A 22,248-nucleotide genomic window follows, 5' to 3' on the forward strand; every position below is an offset into this window, starting at 1 on the left:
TGAAAAACATGTGGTACTAGTATTCTGGAGACTGACTTACTTCACATACTCATCTACAGTTATAGCCCTTTGGTGTAGAAAGTCCTTCTGTCTTTGTGTTGCTCTCATTGGTTAATAAAGAAACTGCTTTGGCCTGTTGATAGGGAAGAACTTAGGTAGGCAGAGAAGGCAGAACTGAACTCTTGGAGGAAGAAGGCAGAGTCAGAGAGACACCATGGATCCGCCAGAGTCAGACGCTGGGAATTTTACCCAGTAAGCCACTGTCACGTGGCGATACACAGATTAATAGAAATGAGTTAAATTAAGATGTAAGAATTACCCAATAAGAAACTAGAGCTAGTGAGCCAAGTAGTGATTTAATTAATACAGTTTCTGTGTGGTTATTTCGGGGCTAAGCTAGCCGGGCGGCCGGGATGAACAAGCAGCCCCTCTTTGCAATAGCCCTTTTCTTTATGGCTGAAAAACAATTCTGTTATGTGTAGAACAACTCATTATTTTCATCCATTCCATTGCTAATGGACATTAGGTTAGAGAGTTAAATTAGTGACCTTTTGCTAAGAGACACAATCCCACCATGCCTCTCTTAAAATGACTGGGCAGCTTTCAAAGCTCCCCCATCAGCCTCCCTGCCCCACTCAACTGCCAGGAGGTCAGTGTTCTCGTTTTTATGTATAGCTCTGGAAGGCAGCAGTTCCAATCAGAGGACACGAAGCCATTAGTATTTGCTGTACAGTGTCCCTTCCTCTGGAAGGGCTATGTTCTAAAACTCTGAGTATCGGAGACCGATTGTACTGATCTATCTATATCTATATACACTGTTTTTTCTATACATCTATGATAAAGTTTAATTTATAAATCAAGCATGACAGGAGACTTTCACCAATAATCATAATGCTTTATGATAAAATTGCTGGCTTTACTGCTCCTGTACTGTGAGGACATTAAGAAAATTAAATGTTACTTGAGCACAGATGCTGTTTTCAGGAGGACTGATCTTCAAACCGAGACAGCTAGAAAGCAGGTACCACAGGGAGTAGAGGTGTAAATGGGAGATTCCTACCCCAAGAGGGAAAGGGACCCACAGTGTGAGGTTTCTCTATGCTCTTATGGATAACGCACAAATTGAAATTTATGAATTGCTTATTTCTAGAATTGTTTTTTTTTTTGTTGTTCCGTGTGTTTGAACCAAGGTTGGATTGAGGTAGTTGAAATCCCAGAAAATGGTGGACTGCCACAAATGCCCGAATTATTTCACCAAGAGGACTGAGCGTGGGGACCAGCAAAGTTCAGGGCAGGCTGGGGTAGGAACCAGCAAAACCAGTGCATGGGGAGGGGGGCACTCTTAAAGTTCCAGCCTTTAAGTCTTCCTTTCAGGGTTCATTTAAAGATGCCATGGTAAATGATAGGGGTTAAAAATCCGAGGGTTAAGAAGTCTACTCACAGTGGGTTCCGTCTATCTATATTTCTTTGTTCTTTCTCTTTCTCATTTCTATCAGTTCTCCCTGTTACAAGCGTTCTCAGTCATATATACCCTTTAAACCAGCAATTTCCCAGCCCTAGCAGGTTCCAGGCCAGAATTCTTTTGTCCCATAAAAAAATCTGAGAAAGAGTACACACATACACATGCACACACACACACATACACACACACACACACACACACACACACACAGAGAGAGAGAGAGAGAGAGAGAGAGAGAGAGATCTGTGTCTGTCAGCTCAAAGGTGGGTGTGGCTAGTGCACGTCTGGTGAACTCCTCAATGGAGAAAGTTAATTAGGAAAGGATTTCAATCACCAGGGGATTCTAGAAGGGGAAGGTTAGTATGCTACACTGCATTTTTAGGTGGTAGATAAAAGAGCTAAAAGGTTTATTCTCAGTAAAATTATGAATAGGGCACCGATTGTTTAAATCAGCCGCGATAAACTCTTGGAATTTCCATTTTCTTACCTTCATCGTAATGGTACATTTCAGTTGAGCAGTAGTGTGGACCGAGTGGGGCAAACTCCCCAAAGTCCTTAACACACTGCCTGGGACAAGGAAATGAGACCCAAGACAGGACCGTGTGGGTACGTATTGCCACCTCTCACCTCTGAGCGCCACCTCAGTCAAGTTCTAGAAGGAGACGGCGATTCCCCCATGCAGATTTTGGTCTGTATAATTTAATGAGCTCCCACACAGCTGTGTATAAAATAGATTTGTTGGCAGTCATGGAGGAAATTGACAGTTCTTTCCAGCCTTGGGCATACGGTCAAAGTGTTGGAAATCTATCCTGTGTCTCTCAAGTTCTTGTTTCAATCCATTAGAATTCACAGAGCTTCAGGTCAGCTCAAGTTCTGGGTAGGAGGCTACATTTTGGTTAAAAGAAATCACACAGGTGAAGCGCAATGAAATTAACTCCCACCCCCGACTCCTACATGGGGCAGTACCATGTGTGGGAAATCTTTCTTCTCTCGGGAATGTAAGCAGATAGAGGGGTGGTTCGTGCCAATGGGAGAGCCTCCACATAGGCGACCAGGTCTCACACTGAATGTGCAGGATGGTTTCTTTCTAACAGAGACCAAGTTAAGTGGTCCACAGGCTGGTAAATAAGGCCATGGTGGGGTCACCTTAGGCGGATGCCCACTGTGGGTCATTCTAGGTAAAGACCTGGATAAATTCTTGGCTTCCTTTGCTGACGGTCTGATCTCTTAGTGAGTAGAGGAGAGCACATAGGAGCCTTCTGTTTGAGGCTTCAGTCAGGAAGGGGTAAGGAGTTGGGAACACAAAAGTTGGGGATGCAACAGAGAAAGATACCATCGCAGAGCATGCAAGATTGCTCATTGCTGAGTGTACGGGGGCTGAGACCCACATCTCCCAGGGCCAGCAGCTGGGTCTGCTACTTCCTAGCTATGTGCATTTATGTTGCTGTACCTTCATTTTCTCCTCTGTAAAATGGGGATAATATGACTCCCTGGTTCATATCATGGTTGCAAAATTAAGCAAATCAATATACTGAGTATAAGGGATGCTACTCAGTGAATGTTGGTATTGGTGGCAATTGAACTGATACTTGGAAACAGGAAGTGTAGATGAGCATAGTCTCAGAGATAAAATTAATTAAATTGAGTGTAAATAAGATATTATAATTGATTCTACTTTAAAATTCAGAGCTGAGAAATATAGAAACTGTAGAGAGAAATTTGGCTTAAGAGAGTGTGGCAACCTTTTCTAGAAAGGGTGAGATAGTCAATATTTTAACTATGAGCTGTGGGGTCTTCCTGGCAACTAGTTAACTGTGAGGAGTAGCTCACATCAATACACAATGTGTTAACAAATGAACAGGTCTTTGGTCTAATAAAGCTTTATTTTAAAAAAGATTTGTGAATTCTCATTTGCAAACCTCTGGGCCAAAAGAGATGAGAAACACACCACACACCACACACACACAGACACACACAGACACACACACAGAAACACACAAAATGTGCCTGTTGATGATGCTTGGGAGAAGAGAAGCAAGAAGACAAGTGAACCCACAGAACTTCACAGAAGCTGCTTACTTCATTGGCAGGGATGGGGGAAGGTGACAAAAAGGAGGGAAACTGGTGTCCTCTACCTCATGTAGTTCAGAAACCAACATCATAGTGGTGTGTGTGTGTGTGTGTGTGTGTGTGTGTGTGTGTGCCTTTTACAGATGAAAGGGTCCATGAATCTCTGGGAAAGTTTGACTGAGGAAAGAGAGAGGAATAGTTTTGTGGTGTGCTTTTCTCCTCCTCCTCTTCCTCCTTTTCTCCTCCTTTTCTTTTTCTTCCTCTTCCTCCTCCTAACTCCTCCTGACAGACTTCCCCTTTCTCCTTAGAAACCCACTCCTGCAGAAGCACCTGCTGCTGTCTTTGTTCCTAAGGCAGCCCCCATCCTATCCCTCTTGGGTAATAAAACCTTGGTGCTGAGAATTTGCTGTCTGGATATGTTCTATGCCCACTCCGAGGCCTCTTTAAGAACCGCACATTCCGCAGACACTTCTGCGAGGCTCATTCGCTGATCAGAACTTCAGCGATATGGTTGGGATGTTGCTGGTCTAGAGCCTAAATATAACTATCTTGGACTATCTTTAGCCCTTTGATAGCAACTCCTTGCCCACCTCTCTGACCTCACATCTCTGTGACTGGAAAGTTAAACCTGTTGGGATAGAATAACAGACCACAAGGTTCACCCTACCGAGAGACTGAGAATGTCATCAGATGGCATCTGAGGCCTATAGCAGAGATCTCCCCGTTGTGCTTTAAGCTGCCTACCTGATCTCCCCACAAAGGTGTTTGAAAGAGTCTTCTGATTTTCTTTATTTTGTTACAATTAAAACTTCATTACATTGTTACCAATTGGAGTATTGATTTGGGATAACTAGAATCTGTGTTTTTGGCTGGGGTTACTCATTTTGGGTTCTAGAATAAACTATTTCTAATCTAATTGAGAGATGCATTAGGCATCCATATGGTCTAGTAGTTTTATTGATGACCTGGAAGTGAAACTGATGACCCAGAAGCAGTTGACCCTTTAAGAGATGTTGGGTCTTGCTGCCATGAGACCACTTAATACCAACCACTGAAAACAGACCTTGACCCAAATACAGCCATAGTCAGTGAGGTAAGACATTGACAGACAATCCAAAAGTTCCAGATGCAAGAACATATTGTCTTCAAATACTGAGATCTGTGGCAATTATCTTTAAAAATACTTTTGAACAGTTTTTATTATGAGTATATATTGTTTCTAAACATCCAAAGAAAATGGAAGCTGTTTAGGGTGGAAGAATCCATTTGGCGGAGCAGCCTATTGGTGTTTAGAAATCATATAAAAAAAGGCTTCTTTTCATTGAGCGTAAATAGACATTTCTCCTTGTAACGGTCTGGCTTACAAACCACCAAGTGTCCCAAATCTTAATTGCTTTCCCATCAGCCATGTGTCCTTTCTTGACACCAGATCGTCTCTCTCAGTACACTCCCAATATGACTTCAGTAGCACCCTTTGAAGTTAGGGTAGAGATGAGACCCCCATTCCAGCCAAAGAGGAACTGTCTGTGAACCCAGGAGAGGCACAGGCAGAATTTCTCTCCTCTCTCTGTTTCTCTCTCTCCCTCCACCACTCTCTCTCCTCACCCCCCTCCCCAGCATTAGCAGTGTGTCTGGCATGCCACACTGATGACCCTTTGATAGCCTGGGGACAGCCAACCAGCAATTGCCAAAAGAGCAGGACTCCTGGTGCATGGGATCGCAGCCTTCTCCTTCCCTAAGTTTGTAAGTTTTCAGGCTTCTGAGGAAAGAGGTGCCTTTGACACTTCCTAATGGTTCAGCCCTCCCCAGAGCATCCACACAGGACACCATAAGGCCATCTCTTAGACGAGCTGAGCATTGTCATCTGCGAGGCTGGCTCAACAGTCTTGGATGCCCTGATATTATCTGTTTTCGTGTACAGTTTTGCAGTGAGGGACCACAAGGCAGTTTTGCAATTTTATTTCATGTCGTTATATTTTGTTGCTTTAACTATCGGGGGGAATAAAGGCGTCTTCATGTGGCTCACTGATTTCTCTTTCTCGTGGTGGCTGTCATCCTTTCCCAAGCTCAGCTCTGTGGGAGACAGGGGTAAATCCCGAAGATTCATGTCACTGAGGGATGAAGTATTTATTCTCTGCATTCGAGAACTTACGGGCAAGTCTTGGGGCAACACCAGCCTTCGCATCTCCTACAAGGCAGAGAAGAATCATGGTGAGAAGGAGCATGGGGGTTGAGAACACTTGTTGACATCACCAAAGGAAGCTGTCAACGGGAGCAACCTGCTGAACCTACCCAGGTTCAAACCCAGGCTTTACTCTAGAATACCAACAGCTACAGATAAATAACTGTTTTTTTTTTCCTAGCTCTTGATACCATGTGGAGAGTGAGCATGGTGCTCATTGGGCAGAGTGCATAAGGATTAAGTGTTCGCGCAGTCTTCAGTGCTGCACCCAGGAGACGTTTGCTAGAGAAATGGCCCCTGTGGGCTCACATATTTGAGCGCTCATCCCCAAGGGGTGCTGTTTGGGGGGAGGTTGTGAACCTTTAGGAGGTGGGGCCTTGCTGGAGGAAATACATTATTGGGGGCTAGCTTTGAGGGTTTACGGCCTTGCTCCACTTCCTGTTCTCTCTGCTTCCTGTTTGTGGAATATCATCATCAGCCATCTTCCTGACGCCATCATGCTGCAAGTATCACTGCTATTGTGGGCTCTGTTTCTCTGAAGTCATAAGCCCAGATAAACCCTTTCCTTCCTCATGTGATTTTGGTCAAAGTGTTTTTATCACGCAACAGAAAGGTCACTGCTACAACATGACATGTGTTAAGAACTTAACAGCTGGGCGCTGTACCTTCTAGCACATGGGAGACAGTCTCTTCCCACGGAGAAGGCAACCACATCCACTTCTTGGGACTTGTTCTGCAGGAAGATCACATGTGTGTGTGTGCGTGTGTGTATGTGTGTGTGTGTGTATGTGTGTTTGTCAGAAAGCAGTGCTAACAGAGACGACTCTTAGCTCCTTCTGAGTAACCAGTTTATACCTATTCTCCTTAACGACTTACCATGATTGCATCTGCAACACTCTTTTGGTTGGTGGCAGTGTTTCCCTGGAAGCACACAAGCTCCTTGGGGTTGGGGGCTTATATTTCATTCCCGGGTTTGGGTCCTGACAGAAGCACAGTGTCTGAAGAATATTGGCCAGTGGACAGAAGAAGAATCTGGCTAGTCTCTAGAAAGTTTGGAGAATTAATAGTTTTCAAGTTCAGCTTCCCATGGGAGTCACTGGTGGTTAGTGTGACAACCATCTGGTTTGCTCTGGTCTCAGGGAGCTGGGATGTTTGCTTTTAGAACAGGGACCTATGGGTTTTCTGAGGCTCATGGCTTCACATGCTAAAAGTTGGGGGCAAGTATGCCATTCTTGGGAAAACCAGAATGAGTCGGCCACTTCATCCACGGGGCTTCAAGACCTGTTGATGTGATGTCTGGGATCCAACTCCAAGCTTCTTCTTTAGCTGTTCTGAGGAAGATTTGGATGCTAACACTTCCAATAGCCTGGCTGATTCCGATGTTCAGATTCACATTTGTACAGATGTGTAACTGTCGGTTCCAGCATACCCTGGAGGGCTCCAACTAGTTGTAGTTGATATCCTGTCTCTTCCATGTTTGGGTTCTGGTTGTTTAACCCCATTAGTGGCCCCCTAAGTTTGCCCATGGTGCCTTCCAAGATGCATAATTTTTTTTTTTTTTTTTTTTTTGGTTTTTCGAGACAGGGTTTCTCTGTGGTTTTGGAGCCTGTCCTGGAACTAGCTCTTGTAGACCAGGCTGGTCTCGAACTCACAGAGATCCGCCTGCCTCTGCCTCCCGAGTGCTGGGATTAAAGGCGTGCGCCACCACCGCCCGGCAAGATGCATAATTTTTGATGTGTGCCACAGCAGAAGCAAGGTTGGGGTATACCGACTCAGCAATAACATACAAAGGCACTAGGCACGGAATCATTTAAGAAGGCAATTACAAGCCCCCACCTGTCCAGAATGGTCTGCATAATTGAAATCACGAAAGTCTGGGATCCATCATGCGTGCGCGCACACACACACACGTGTGTGTGTGTGTGTTGTGTGTGTGCATCCATGGACACATGGAGGTCAGAAGAAGATGGTAGATGCCCTGCTCTATCATACTCTTCCTTATTTTCTTGCGATATGGTTTCTCTCGCTAAACCTACAGCTAGGCTGGCATCCACTATGTCCCAGGGATCCTCCAGTTTCTGCCCCACCCCACCCACAGTGCTAAAATCACAGGCATGAATGGGGCCATGCTGAGATTTTCTATAGATGCTTGGGAGTTTGAGCTCAGGCCCTCATGCTTGCTCAACTCATCACATCATCTCCCTCAGTCCCTGGGATCTACGTTTTAATCAAGCTTTCCAAGGAGTGTAGAGGCACACTCATGTTTCGGTTATATGATAATTATACTTTCTTCCCAGTCTACATCTTCCCTTGAAATCCTCTCATTTCTGAACATCAAAGCTCTAATACTGCCTCTAATCTTCCCCTGGACTTCTTTGACAGGTAACGGTCCCATGCAACTTAAGAGACCATGTATAATGGCAGATGGGAAGATGATGCTCAACTCATCCCTTCCTGTTCTGTGAGCAAGGGCGGGAGTCTATTTTTCTACAGTCAGGAGATTAGAAGCCTGCCATTCTAAGATACCGAGCTTTGGAGTTTAGTTTTAATCCTTTGTTACTCATCATAATTGGGGGCCAGAACTGACTAATACACTCCTGAAAAGGACAAAGAACTGAGGTCTGGCATTAGTGCCCCACCCCAAGACTTAATTTGAAACTCACTCACCGTGGTGGCCAGAGCCTGGAAAGGGGAGAAGATCTGTCCAAACTGATAGCACTTGTGCATGCTGACGTCACCAAAGCGGCTACGGCGTTCCTTCCAGCCTGCCAATCTCTTCTCTGCCTTCATGTCTATAAGGTGCCGGAAAGGGCCCTGCTGGGGCAGACGGGTCATACGTGCCTGCAAAGGGACCAGTTACCATGGACACACCATAAGACAAACTGTGTTCTATAACAGGGGGCTCTTGTTCATGCCTCTCATCAATGAGAGTGACTTCTATTGACTTTTGCCTTCTATCTTTTTAAAAAACATTTTTCTATTTTTATTTTTATAAAAAAACTATCTTTTTTCATTTTACGTACCAATCCCAGTTCCAACTCCCTCCCCTCCTCCTGCTCCCTCTACTCCCCACCCCACTACTCCCTATCCACACCTCAGACAGGGTAATGGTGTCTTCTGTCTTTCTGTTGCTTTCATTGGTTAATAAAGAAACTGCTCTGGGCCCCTGATAGGGCAGAACTTAGGTAGGTGGAGAAATATAGAACTGAATTCTGGGAGGAAGAAAGTGGAGTCAGGGAGAAGCCATGGATCCTCTACCTAAGATGAATCCTGATTAGAGTCTTTCCCAGTAAGCCACTGCCACATGGCGATACACAGATTAATAGAAATGGGCTAAATTAAGATGTAAGAGTTAGCGAGTAAGAAACTAGAGCTAATGGGCCAGGCAGTGTTTTAATTAATAAAATTTCTGTGTGGTTATTTCAGGTGTAAGCTAGCCAGCCGGGCAAACAGGATGAACAAGCGGCCTCTCCTACTACAGGTTAAGGCACATTGCTTTGAGGAAGGACCAAGGAAGGACCTTTCTACTATATCCAGGCTGAACACAGTATCCCTCCAAAGAGAATGGGTTCCAAAATGTCAGTACAAGCCATAAGGACAAATCCTGGTCCCAATGCCAGTAGTCCCACAGTCTGCTCCAGCCATACAACTGTCATCCACATTTGTTGGTTTCTTCCCTGTCTGGCCAGAGTTGGTGAGCTCCCATTAGCTCAGGTCAGCTGTTTCAGCAGGTGTGCCCATCATGGTCTTCCTTCCACAGGTCGCTTACATCAGGCATTTTGACCCAGTCACCAGAAAAATGATAATTGTCATTGTCTCCTTCGTTCTCCCTGTTTCAGATCATATTACCTTCATTTCATCGCTCTCTTCTTGCCTTGTCCCCTTGGGCTGTCAACAGGTTCCAAGCTCTTCCTGGACAACACCAGTTTCTCTTATACAATTAGTGCCTCCTCTTGCCCGTGTGTGGCAGTGGAATAGCATCCTTGACTCCTCCCAGAAGACTTTTTCCTTGGTAGTGGAGAAGTCCCAGCAATTGCTATCTCTATCCACATCTTGAGTTCTTTGTTTCCACAGAGCCGGGAATGCGGCCAGTAACCGAGACTGGTGGCTAATGGCTCTGGGCAACTGAGAGCTGAGTGTCTCCGCTCCTTCTAAGTAGACATCTGGCAGGGTGAGGGTATACTGGGGAGTAGGAGGCTGGACTCACCGCAGGAACTTGGTCCCAGTGAAGAAGTTAAACCACATCCTGTCTCCCACATAGCAGGAAATAAGACCATATTTTGTTTCTTTCAGCATCTTCCAGGACTGACCAGAAAGACACCAGACAGGGAGTGATATAGCTGTCCCGAAGCAGGACAGAGGAATTGACCGACATTAGAGGCCAGCATGACCTCAGGAATCAAGCCTCTGCCTTCCCAGATGGAAGACTGAGACTCGGCGAGGTGAAAGGCAGGCTTATTTCGGCCTTGTCACCTTCTCTGGCAGCAGAGTTAAGTATCTCAATATAGGTTTAGTGCAGTGGCTCTTTCAAAAAAAGGCTGTTTTCAGGGTTCACCCTGAAGAGTCACAGCTTGTTGACAATGGACCTCTGTTGGAACAAGACAACCTCATCTGCTCTGACCAGAGCTGACCTCATGTGGAGCTCTCTCTGCAGTGAAAGATGAGGGAGCCTTCCATCTCTCAGCCCTGCCAGCTCTGCTGTCCACCCCAATCCGCCGTGCCAACTTTCTTTAGACGGCTCACGCTACCATCACCATCACCACCGTCATTCACCATCATCCTACTTTTGGTCTAGGATCTAAGTTTGCATCTCTTCTGCTTGCATCCTACCAACCCCAGCTTCTATTTGCTCTCTTGTCTTCTCTCCCCTTCACTTCCATTCATCTTTTAAGATTCTGATTTCAGCTTCTATTAACTTATCACCTTCGCTGGAGACCCTTCTAAAGTCTTCTCAGAGTTAGTTCCCCTCAGGGTTCTCACGGCATCCTCTTAGGTCTCTGTCCCTATGTGACTTACTGATAATGTGTTTCTATCTGGACCTGTCCCAATTAGACCCTAAGGGTCTTGTGATCCGGACCTGTGTTTTAGCCACCTACACGGATCACACACTGTGTAGGAAGTTCCCTACAGATATTTGTCACCCAAGTGAGCAATTGGATTTGGATTTTCTGGATAGATATGTATTCGGGATTAAAGATTCAGAATAATTCTGAAGTTTTGGGGAATCAGATTTCTTGCAAAGTGAAAAGAACCGTTGGGGAAATCAGTTAACCCGTTAGTGGTAGGAAAGACAAAAGGGCCTTCAGGGCATCAAGAGGCAAAGACCAGACCTTTAATACCTTCTGCCATGGACACACACACCCAGCAGAAACTCAGGGCAATGAGGCAAAACGGAGGTGTCCCAGGATAGAAAATGCACCAGGAATCTCAACCTCAGAGAATTGTGACTATGTGACTATGAGTGTTTCTTCCTCCTCCTCCCCTCCTCCCCTCCTCCCCTCCTCCCCCTCCCCCCTCCCCCTCCCCCTCCCCCTTCTTCTTCTTCTTCTTCTTCTTCTTCTTCTTCTTCTTCTTCTTCTTCTTCTTCTTCTTCTTCTTCTTCTTCTTCTTCTTCTCTTCTCTCCTCCTCCTCCTCTTGCTCCTCCTCTTGCCCCTCCTCTTGCTCCTCTTGCTCCTCCTCTTCTCCTCCTCCTCCTCCTCCTCCTCCTCCTCCTCCTCCTCCTCTTCTTCTTCTTCTTCTTCTTCTTCTTCTTCTTCTTCTTCTTCTTCTTCTTCTTCTTCTTCTTCTTCTCTTCTCCTCCTCTTTCTTCTCCTTCTTTTAATTAGATATGTTTTATTGGTCACATTACAAAGTAATAGTAAGGGCTGGAGAGATAGATAGCTCAATGGTTAAAAGCATCTACTACTCTTGCAGAGATCTGAGATTCAGACCCCAGCATCCATGTTGGGAGGTTCACAACTGCCTGTAACTCCTGCTCCGTGGGATCCAGCACCCTCTTCTGACCCCTGTGGGAACCTATATACAGGCATACACTCACACATACATACACATACATACACATGGGAATATCAAAATAAGTATTTTAAAGTAATAATAATATTTGTATTTAATCCAACACATTCAAAATATTATCTTATCAGGCAATGGGCATGAACTCATTAGTGACTTAAAGAGGAACTAAATGCCCACGTGTTTCCTCTTTTGAAAGATCCCCAGGTGAAGTTTTGCAGTACTGTTCTCATATTTGTAGTGTTTTGTTTCTTTCTAATCTGATACAGTAGCAGGCCAGGGGCAGGGTCAAGGTGAAAATCCTGGTGAGTCAAAACCACTTTCTCCAATCCCTCTGGTCCCTCCACCCCACCCAGCCACTGCTCCTCATTTCCTCAGCTCACCCTTCTGTGGGGATACATCTTCTCCGTCTGCAACAGGCTAGGAGAAGAAAGAGGACTCACGTCGTATATTCGGAAGCTCTTTGTTGTTGGAGGGGATAATTCACCGCTCCGACCTGCAGCCTTGCTGTCAGTCAGACCTGAGGAGATTAGAGGTGGATTCATAGCTCCCAGAGGGGTTGGCAACCTCCAATCTGTTTCAAACAAGCAAAAAGAGAAAGGCTGTAGTCCAGAATCTCTAATCTGTTTGTGCTTATACTAGCATGAATGGGGTTAATTTTGTGGAGTCTGACCACAGGGCATGACAAGACACGACAACACACCCTCCGCCAGACGCCAAGGATGAAATGGAAGCCTTGGTGGGGATGTGTGGTGGCTAATCTCAAGCCACTTGGCACTGCTGTGAGGGGTTTTCTTGGTCAGATTATTTTAAGCAGGAAGATTGACCCTCAATGTGAGTGACACCCTCTGGTGTAGTCCAGATGGACATGGCACAAGGAAACTGGTTTCTACCTGTGTAGTAGGAGGACCGCTTGTTTTGTTCCCGGCTGCTCAGCCCTGAAATAACCACACAGAAACTATATTATTTAAATCATTGCTTGACCCATTAGCTCTAGCTTCTTATTGGCTGATTCTTACACATTAACCCATTTCTAGTAATCTGTGTATCACCATGAGGCTGTGGCTTACCGGGTAAAGTTCTGGTGACTCTCTCCAGCAGGGCTACATGGTTTCTCTGACTCCACCTCCTTTCTCCCAGCATTCAGCTTAGTTTTCCCTGCCTACCTCTATTCCTTGCACAGGCCCAAGACAGTTTCTTTATTAACCAATGGTATTCACAGCATACAGAGTGGAATCCCACATCACACCCACTTGCTTGACCACTCACCAGCAGGTTCACCCCAACTTTTTTGGGATTTTGAAAGACTGAAGACGAGCAGCTCTCCAGGAACCCCTCAGGTGAACAGTGCCCTGTTGGGATTGCTAAGGCATTCAGCCTCTTGGGCTGAATAAGTACTGTATTTTTAGAATGCCCACTGTGAGACAGCCATTGTTGGACTAAAAGGACCATGTCCTTTAGCCAAGTCAATGAATTCCTTAGAGGACCCTAGCTATTAAAGGGTGCTGGATGATTCCTAGGTGATGCTTGGGTATGCCTTTGCGGACGCTCTGAGAGTGTGATGAGGAGCATGGGTAATTCTCTCAGCCAGGTGCATCATCAGGAAGCTGTTCTGCTGAGCTCTGTGAGATGAGTGGGTCCTCACTGTGGGGATTTAACCGAGTAGAAAATATCATTAGGGCCCCAGCATGACTGTTTAATCAGGTCAATTAAGGAGTCAGTTGTGTAAGCCCTTCCTTTGGCTGCACGGATGCAGAATTCTAGCTCTTCGCAGAGCTTGGCAAACTTTCCCCTCAGAGGCCAGATGGTAAATACTGTAGGATTTGTTGACCACGTAGTTTTTCCCCCCAGCTATACAGCATGGCTAATGAGTGCAGAAGTCGCTTCGGTTGGGGCTGGGGAGTGAGTTCATTTGGCAAAGTGCTTGCTGTGCAATTGTGAGGACCCAAGTCTGATCCCCAGAACCTGTATTATAAAAGCCAGGTTTGGTGGTCCACGCCTGTGATTCCAGTACTCAGGAGTCAGAGACAGGAGTATCCCGCGGGCTTGCTGGCCAGCTAGTCTCAGTATATGGGTAAGCTCTAGGTTCAGCGAGAGACTCTATCAGAAAATAAGGTTGAGAGACTAAGGAAGATGCCTGATGTCCATGTGAATGTTTGTACAAAGTTGTGTTTCAATAAAACTTATCTTGTAGAAGCTAAAATTTGTTCTTAAAATGATTGTGTGTGTGCATGTGTGTGTGTGTTTGTACATGTTGGTGCATATGTTTGTGGGTATGCGTAGAGACCAGGGAAAAACTTTGCCTGTCATTCCTCAGTTGCTATCCGTCAGTTCAACTAGGCTGGCTGGCCAGCAACTTCCAGGAACCCACCGGTCTCCACCTCTGCAGTGCTGGGATTATAGCCGCTGCTTGCTGCTGTGCCTGGCTTTTATCAGAGTGCTGGGAATCCAGATTTAAGTCCTCATGGTTTCAAAGCAAACACTTTACCTTCTGAGCCACCCTTCTAGCCCCGAGGCTCCTTTATATTAAAAACATAATAAAGGATCCTAAATCCTAGAGCAAGCAATTTCATTGTCGTGTTTGTTAACCACTAATTCCTACTGGCCAGCTCAGGATTTATGAGTTTCCTAGGTGCATTCTGTCTCCCAAGGATGCAGGGAAGGGTGATTCATTCTCCCACACATGAGCCCCGGGGGATAAGTTAGGACATTGGGGCATTGGGTCCTTTAGATTTTCTCTGAAGGTTTCCTCTAAGGGCCAGCCCTGCTCTTAGCTATTGTTCATGCATTTCCTTTTCCTCCAGGAAGGAGCTGCTGTTGCGGAGGGTATGGGTTGTTGTGTGTTTTGTGCTTCTTCAGCCAGGGGTGCTGTGTGCTTCTCCAACACTGCCTGGAGGCTGAGTGGAAGACTTGAATTTCTCAAAGGATTAAAGCCAGAGAAAGAGCTGGACGGTGGTGGCATGTGCCTTTAGTGCCCACACTTAGGAGGCAGAGACAGGTGGATCTCTGTGAGTTCAAGGCCAGCCTGGTCTACAGAGTGAGTTCCAGGACAGGCTCCAAAGCTACATACAGAGAGAAACCTTGTCTCTAAAAACAAACATAAAAATACCAAAAAAAAAAAAAAAACCAAAAACAGAGAAAGAAATAAACTTTGCCAAACAGCTTCCCCTAGAAACCCAAATTAGATATGAAAACATGACTCAGATCGCTCTTTCTGAGTCTACTGAAACAGTTAGTGTTGAGGCTGTGGTCAGTTCTAGTAAGTTGGAAGCATTCTTTTTTTTTTTCTTTCTCCTTTGTGTTTGTGTTCCTGGGTGTGCACATGTCTGCAGGTCCATGTGGAGGGTGGAGGTCACTGCAGGCCCATGTGGAGGGAGGTGGTCACTGCAGGCCCATGTGGAGGGTGGTGGTCACTCTTAGGTGTTGTTTCTCATGCACTGTCCACCTTTTTGTCTAGATGGGGTTTCTCATTGGCCTGTTATGCTAGACTGTCTGGGCTATGAACTTCAGAAATGCATCTTTCTCCTCCTATGAGGATGTCTGATGTGTGCCGCCATGCTAGATTTATCACAGAGGTGCTAGGTATCAAACTCAGGTCCTCATGCTTACAGAGCAAACATTTAAGTGACAGCCACCTCTCCAGTTCTAAACATTTTTTGGTGGAGTAAGGTCATGGTGGGCTACCATGGTTTAGGGGGTATTTGGTATTTAACAGATTCTTGATAACTGCTTGGGGACACACGCATGGGCAGAGGACGGTGAAGACAGCTGTCTGAGCAGACACTCTGCTTTTCTTCCAGCTGCTCTGGCCCCTGGAATGCCTCTCAGGACTTTCTCAGATATGTGTGATATGAAAGGAGGGCCTTCCCCTTTAGACACCAGGTACTAGATCACACATGGCTTCTCATCGCGAATGGTCTACAGTAGCCCCGCGTTATCTTAGAAGTAGAATCCAGCTTTTGGGGCTTTGCTGAAGCCTCCTTAGCCAATACATGTCTGCTTTTTCGACTCATTCTGCTGTACTCAGGGGTTGTCCATTTAGCAGGCAACAGAGGAGGCCCCACCCAGATCGGGATGTACTCCATAGGGAGATGGAGGCCCTGGAGATTAGAGGGGGGCACAGGGAAGTGGGGGAGGTGGCTGACTCCATGTCGCTCTTTATTTTATCAAGATAACCAGGACATTTGGGTAACTTTAAAATTCCATTGTTAGTAATGATTCTTAGGGGGTCAGGGTGGAATGAGGAGGAGGGGAAGATGTAGGAAGGCCATCTCTGGAAGGGATTAAGCTCTGGAGATAACATGTACTCATAGAAAACTGGGGGAAAAATTAAAAATATGTGCTTGTAACCTCAAAATTAATCCCATGCCCTTGATGCTGAAAATACTTCTCTTTGGGCACAGAAAAAAAGCATCTTCCTACTTAACTCTGAGCCCTTTAGAGCAAAAACAGCCATATTACTGAACTATTCTTTCCCTCCTAAGAAGAAAGACAAACACCGCTGGAGATTGAACCCACGCCCTCATGCATACATGGCGCATTCTCTAGCATTGAACTGCACCCACATTGCTTGGGTTTTTTTTTTTTAAAGGGCCTCACTATGTAGCACAGGTTACATAAACGCACCTTACCCTGCCTGCAAGAGCCACCATGCCCATGTCTGTGGAGACCAGACGACAACCCTGGGTGCCGTCTTTGGCCCTCCATCGCCTTTGAGACAGGGTCTTTCATTTCACCAGGCTGGCTGGTCAGCAAGCTTTAGGGACCCTCCTGTCTGGACCACCCCAGTGCTGGGAGTCCAAGTGTACACAGCCACATCTAGCGCCTCCTGCAGTTTTACGTGAGTTCTGGGGGACTGGTCAGGTTTTCATTCCTTCAAGGCAAGCCCTTTATGGACAGAACCATCTCCACAACCCTTTGGGACTATTTTAAAGGGGATTTTAGTGTTCAGGATGGGGCAATGAATGCCCGCTGGCTAGGGTAGCAATTCTCAGTCCTGGAAGTGTGGTGGAGCCTCCCAAGAAGCTTCCAGTCTAGGAGAAGGTGCACCGGTGCCCATTGCTTCTGAGGTTTGCTGAGAGGTGGTGCTTTGGACAAACTTCCCAGTGTTTCAACCCAGGCAGGGGCTCATACACCACCGGGTTAGAATCGACTTGTCCACGTAGACTCTAGCAGGCAAATAGCTGCTTCTGACTGAAAGCTCGAAGCCAAACCAGGGGCTGTTGAGAGTGGAAATAATAACCCTGTGGATAACAGAGTTTGGCTGGTGACAGCACTTCTTATTTCTGACAGTGGCTTCCATATGCCAAGAAAACATAGGGTTTTTTTATATATCAAAAAGTCATTTGGTTATATTAAAGCTCTAATGCTTCTTGCCAACTTTTGCATCACGGGAAAGCTGTTAATGACAGAGAAACGCTGCTTTAATTTAATTTTGTTGTTGTTACTTTCCCTGCTGTTTCATGTAACCCAGGCTGTCCTCAAACTTTCTATGTAACCAAGATTGGCCTTGACATCTGATCCTCTTTTATCTACTTCCCAAGTGGTGGATGACATGCAGACATAGCCATGCCTGACTTGTGACTTTTCTTAAAATGAGGTTTAGGTTACTATTGTTTGAATTCCCCAGCTCCTAGCATGGGGCCCACCATGTGAATTGACTATTCAGGATGATCATATGAGATGGGACCTGAATCTTCATTGTATAGGCTTGTATAGGGTATGACAGGCCGAATTCTAAGGTGCCTGTGATTCTGATATATTATGGTGCACATCCTAGATGAACCCTCTCCTTGGATGTGATCTGGGTTGGTGAATATGATGAGCCAGCATTCCCATGGCTATGGTACTACATGGAAAAGATGAAGGAATTTTGTTGTTAAAGACCCTAAGCAGTTGTCTCTAAAGTGATCAAGGAGGAACTTATGGGACTGAAGAAATGGCTCACTGCCCAAGACCACTTGTTGCTTTTCCAGAGAACACACATTTGTTTCTTAGAACCCGCATGGTAGCTAATAACCATCTGCAACTCCAGTTCCAGGAGATCTGATGTCTTTTTCTGGCTCCAACAGCACAAACACATGCAGGCAAAACACTCATACCCAGAAATAAAAACAAAAAAGGGGCTTATCTTGTCAAGTCTAATCTATTGAGTCCCTTAGAAATAATGTTGGGTTCAAAGCTTTCAAGAAGACAAGCCACCACAAGTTCTAAGTCTGCAAAGAAATAGATCTTGCCCAAACCCCAGAGTTTCAAGGAAATGCCAAAGACAAGAGTAAGCTGAGGTTCAATCAGTTTCCTGACCCATAAAAATGGACATAGTTAGCAGATGTTTTAATCCGCCAATGTGTGGTCATTTTCCTTGTGGCAAGAGGACTCTGATACAGTGGTGGAGAGATAATAACAGAGAGAAGCTAAAGGACTTGGCCAGGGATACACAGTAGAAACTGATGGAGCTTGGAGTCAAGCCTCTACATTTCCTACAGGGTGCTGTTGGCCACTGCTTCATCACCAGTTTACAGAGAAAGGTTCATCACCACCAGCTCTCTTATTTTCTGGAAAATATAAATTGGGACAAACCAAGGCTGATGCTTTGGAAATCATAATGAGGTGGAATCAGAGGAAAGAACTGACAGCACCTGGAAGATTGATCACCAGAGTCATAGACAGCCCCAACTACACCAATCAGAGGAAAAGATGGGTAGACAAGGTAAGAACATACACAACACCACAAAGAGCAACACAACACCAGTAAAAACTAGTGACCCTACAACAGCAAGACTTGAACAATCAAATATAGATGAGGCAGAAGAAAATGATCCAAAAAATAACTTTAGGAGAATGTTTGAGGCCCTTAAAGAGGAAATAAAATTTCCCTCAAAGAAATGGGGGAAAAGACAAAATATTGGAAGACATCAACAAATTCCTTAAAGAAAACAAAAAAGCAAACATATGAAAAAAAATTTCAAGACTTGAAATAGAGACAATAAAGAAAACACAAGTTGAAGGAATCATAGAAACAAAAATTATGAGAAAATAATCAGGAACCACAAATGCAAATATAAACAACAGAATACAAGAGATGGAAGAGAGAATCTCAAGTGCTAGAGATACAATAGAGGAAATAGACACATCAGTCAAAGAAAACATTAAATCTAACAAAAGCTTAACACAAAATATCCAGGAAATATGGGACACCATAAAAAGACCAAACCTAAGAATAACAGGTATAGAAGATGAAATTCAACTCAAAAACACAGAAAATATATTTAACAAAATCATAGAAGAAAACTTTCCCAACCTAAAGAAAGATATACCTATGAAGAAACAAGAAGCATATAGAACACCAAATAGACTGGATCCAAAAAAAGTTCTCTCGCCACATAATAATCAAAACACTAAACATACAGAATAAAGAAAGAATATTCAGAGTTGCAAAGGAAAAAGGCCAAGTAACATATAAAGGCAGACCTATCAGAATTATGCTTGGTTTCTCAATGGAGAAAATGAAAGCCAGAATGTTATGGTCAAGTGTTATGCAGACATTAAGAGACCACGGATGCCAGCCCAGACTACTAAACCCAACAAAATTTTCAATCACCATAGAAGGACAAAACAAGATATTCCATGACAAAATCAGATTTAATCAATATCTATCCACAAACCCAGCCCTACTCAAAGTACTAGAAGGAAAACTCAAACCCAAGGAATATGGCTAAACCATCAAAACCACAGACAATTGATGATCTCATAACAACAAATCCTGAAGAAGAAAAAATGCACAAATTATCATCACCAATGATGAAAACTAAGTTAACAGGAGATAGCAACCACTGATCATTAATATCCCTTAATGTAAGTGGACTCAACTCACCTATAAAAAGGCACAGGCTAACAGATTGGATACAAAAACAGAATCCAGCCAGGCGGTGGTGGCGCACATCTTTAATCCCAGCACTCAGGAGGCAGAGGCAGGCGGATCTCTGGGAGTTTGAGGCCAGCCTGGTCTACAAGAGCTAGTTCCAGGCCAGGCTCCAAAGCTACAGAGAAACCCTGTCTCGAAAAACCAAAAAAAAAAAAAAAAAAAAAAAACCAAGAACAAACAAACAAACAAACAGAAAAACCCAGAATCCATTCTTCTGCTGCATACAAGAACCACACCTTAACCTCAAAGACAGACATCGTCTCAGATTAAAGGGTTGGGAAAAATTTTCCAATCAAATGGATCTAAGAAACAAGCTGGTATAGCTTTCTTAATATCTAACAAAATAGATTTCAAACTAAAAATCAATCAAAAGACACAAAGAAGGACATTTCATATTAGTCACAGGAAAAATCCATCAAGAGAAAATCTCAATACTAAACATCTATGCCCCCAATACAAGGCACCCTCATATGTAAAAGAAATACTTCTAAAGCTTAAATCACAATTAAACCATACACACTAATAGTGGGAGACTTCAACACTCCCTTCTCACCACTAGACAGGTCAGTCAGACAAAAAATTAACAGAAAAATAAGGGAACTAACATATGTTATGATTCAAATGGACTTAACAGATATCTATAGAATATTCCATCCAAACAAAATATACCTTCTTCTCAGCACCTCATAGAACCTTCTCAAAAACTGACCACATACACAATAACAAAACAAACCTCAACAGATACAAAAAATTGGAATGACCCCATGTATCACATCAGATCACCATGGCTTAAAACTAGAATTCAACAGCAATACTAATTCCAGAAAATCCATAAACACATGGAAATTAAACAATGTTCACCTGAATCATCAATGGGTAAAGGAAGAAATAAAGGGAGAAATTAAAGACTTCCTAAAATTCAATGAAAACGACCACACAATATATACAAATTTATGAGACACAATGAAATCAGTGTTAAGGGGAAAGTTAATAGCACTAAATGCCTACATAAAGAAGCTGGAAAAATCCCACACTAATGATTTAACAGAACATTTGAAAACTTTAGAACAAAAAGAAGCAAACTCATCTAGGAGAACTACATGACAGGAAATAATCAAATTGAGAGCCGAAATCAACAAAATAGAAACAAAGAAAACAATACAAAGAATCAATGAGCCAAAGAGTTGGTTCTTGGAGAAAATCAACAAAATAAACAAACTTTATCCAAACTAACCAAAAGGCAGAAGAGAGAATATCCAAATTAACAAAATCAGAAATAACAACAGACATGGAGGAAGTCCAGAGAATCATCAGGTCATATTTTGAAAACATGTACTCCACAAAATTAGAAAACTTAAAGGAAATGGATAACTCTGGATAAATATCTCTTACCAAACTTAAATCAAGACAGACAAGCAAATTAAATAGACCTAAAGAAATAGAAACAATCATCAAAAGTCCCCCCCTCAAAAAAAGCCCAGGACCAGATGGTTTCAGCTTAGAATTCTACGTGATTTTCAAATCAGAGCTAATACCAATACTCCTCAAATTGTTCCACACAATAGAAACAGAAGGAACATCGCCAAACTCTTTTTAGGAGACTACAATTACCCTGATACCCAAACCACATAAAGACATTACTAAGAAAGAGAATTACAGATCAATCTCACTCATGAACATTAATGAAAATACTAAATAAAATACCGGCAAATCGAATCTAAGAACATATCAGAACCATTATCCACTATGACCAAGTCGGCTTCATCCCACAGATGCAGGGATGGTTCAACATATGAAAATCTGTCATTGTAATCCACCATATAAACAAACTAAAAAATAAAAACCACATGATCATCTCATTAGATGCTGAAAAAGCTTTCGACAAAATAATAATTATTATTATTTATTCATAATAAAGGTCTTGGAGAAAACAGGGATACAAGGAACATACCTAAACATAATAAAGGCAATATACAGCAAGCCAACAGTCAACATCAAACTAAATGGAGAGAAACTCCCAGTGATCCCATGGAAATCAGGAACAAGACAAGGTTTTCCACTCTGTCCATATCTATTAAATGTAGTTCCTGAAGTCCTAGCTAGAGTAATAAGACAACAAAAGGAGATCAAGGGGATACAAATCGGAAAAGAAGTCAAACTCTCACTATTTGCTGATGATATGATAGTACATAAGCAACCCCAAAAATTCTACCAAGGATCTTCTACAACTCATGAACACTTTCAGTAATGTAGCAGGACACAAGATTAACTCAAAAAAAGCAAAGCCCTCCTTTACACAGATGATAAATAGGCTGAGAAAGAAATCAGAGAAATATCATCTTTCACAATAGCTACAAATAGCATAAAATATCTCAGAGTAACTCTAACTGGTGTGGGATAATTGTCTGTATTCTGTCAATCATGTTTCAAATAAACACTGATTGGCCAGGCAGGATGTATAGGTAGGACAACCAGACAGGAAGTAGAGGTGGGTCAAGGAGAACAGGAGAGTTCTGGGAAGGAGGAAGCCCATTCCTCTCCAGTCCTACCCAGATCACGAAAGAAGCAGGATGTGACCTGCCCTGCTGAAAAAGGTATTG

General features: G+C 43.8%; 1 protein-coding gene across 1 annotated transcript in view; it reads right to left on the bottom strand.

Moving 5' to 3' along the window:
* Positions 1-5,489: 5,489 nt before the first annotated feature.
* LOC130878825 (uncharacterized) overlaps positions 5,490-22,248 on the bottom strand; it is a 32,623-nt gene continuing 15,864 nt past the window's right edge. The window contains exons 3-5 of the mRNA XM_057776965.1: positions 12,108-12,244; positions 8,382-8,555; positions 5,490-5,720 (exon numbers count right to left, since the gene is read on the bottom strand). Coding sequence (XP_057632948.1) covers positions 5,490-5,720; positions 8,382-8,555; positions 12,108-12,244 — 542 coding nt within the window. The remainder of the gene's footprint in view (positions 5,721-8,381; positions 8,556-12,107; positions 12,245-22,248) is intronic.

This window comes from Chionomys nivalis, chromosome 7 (assembly GCF_950005125.1).
Source record: "Chionomys nivalis chromosome 7, mChiNiv1.1, whole genome shotgun sequence".
Classification (NCBI taxonomy): Eukaryota; Metazoa; Chordata; class Mammalia; order Rodentia; family Cricetidae; genus Chionomys; species Chionomys nivalis.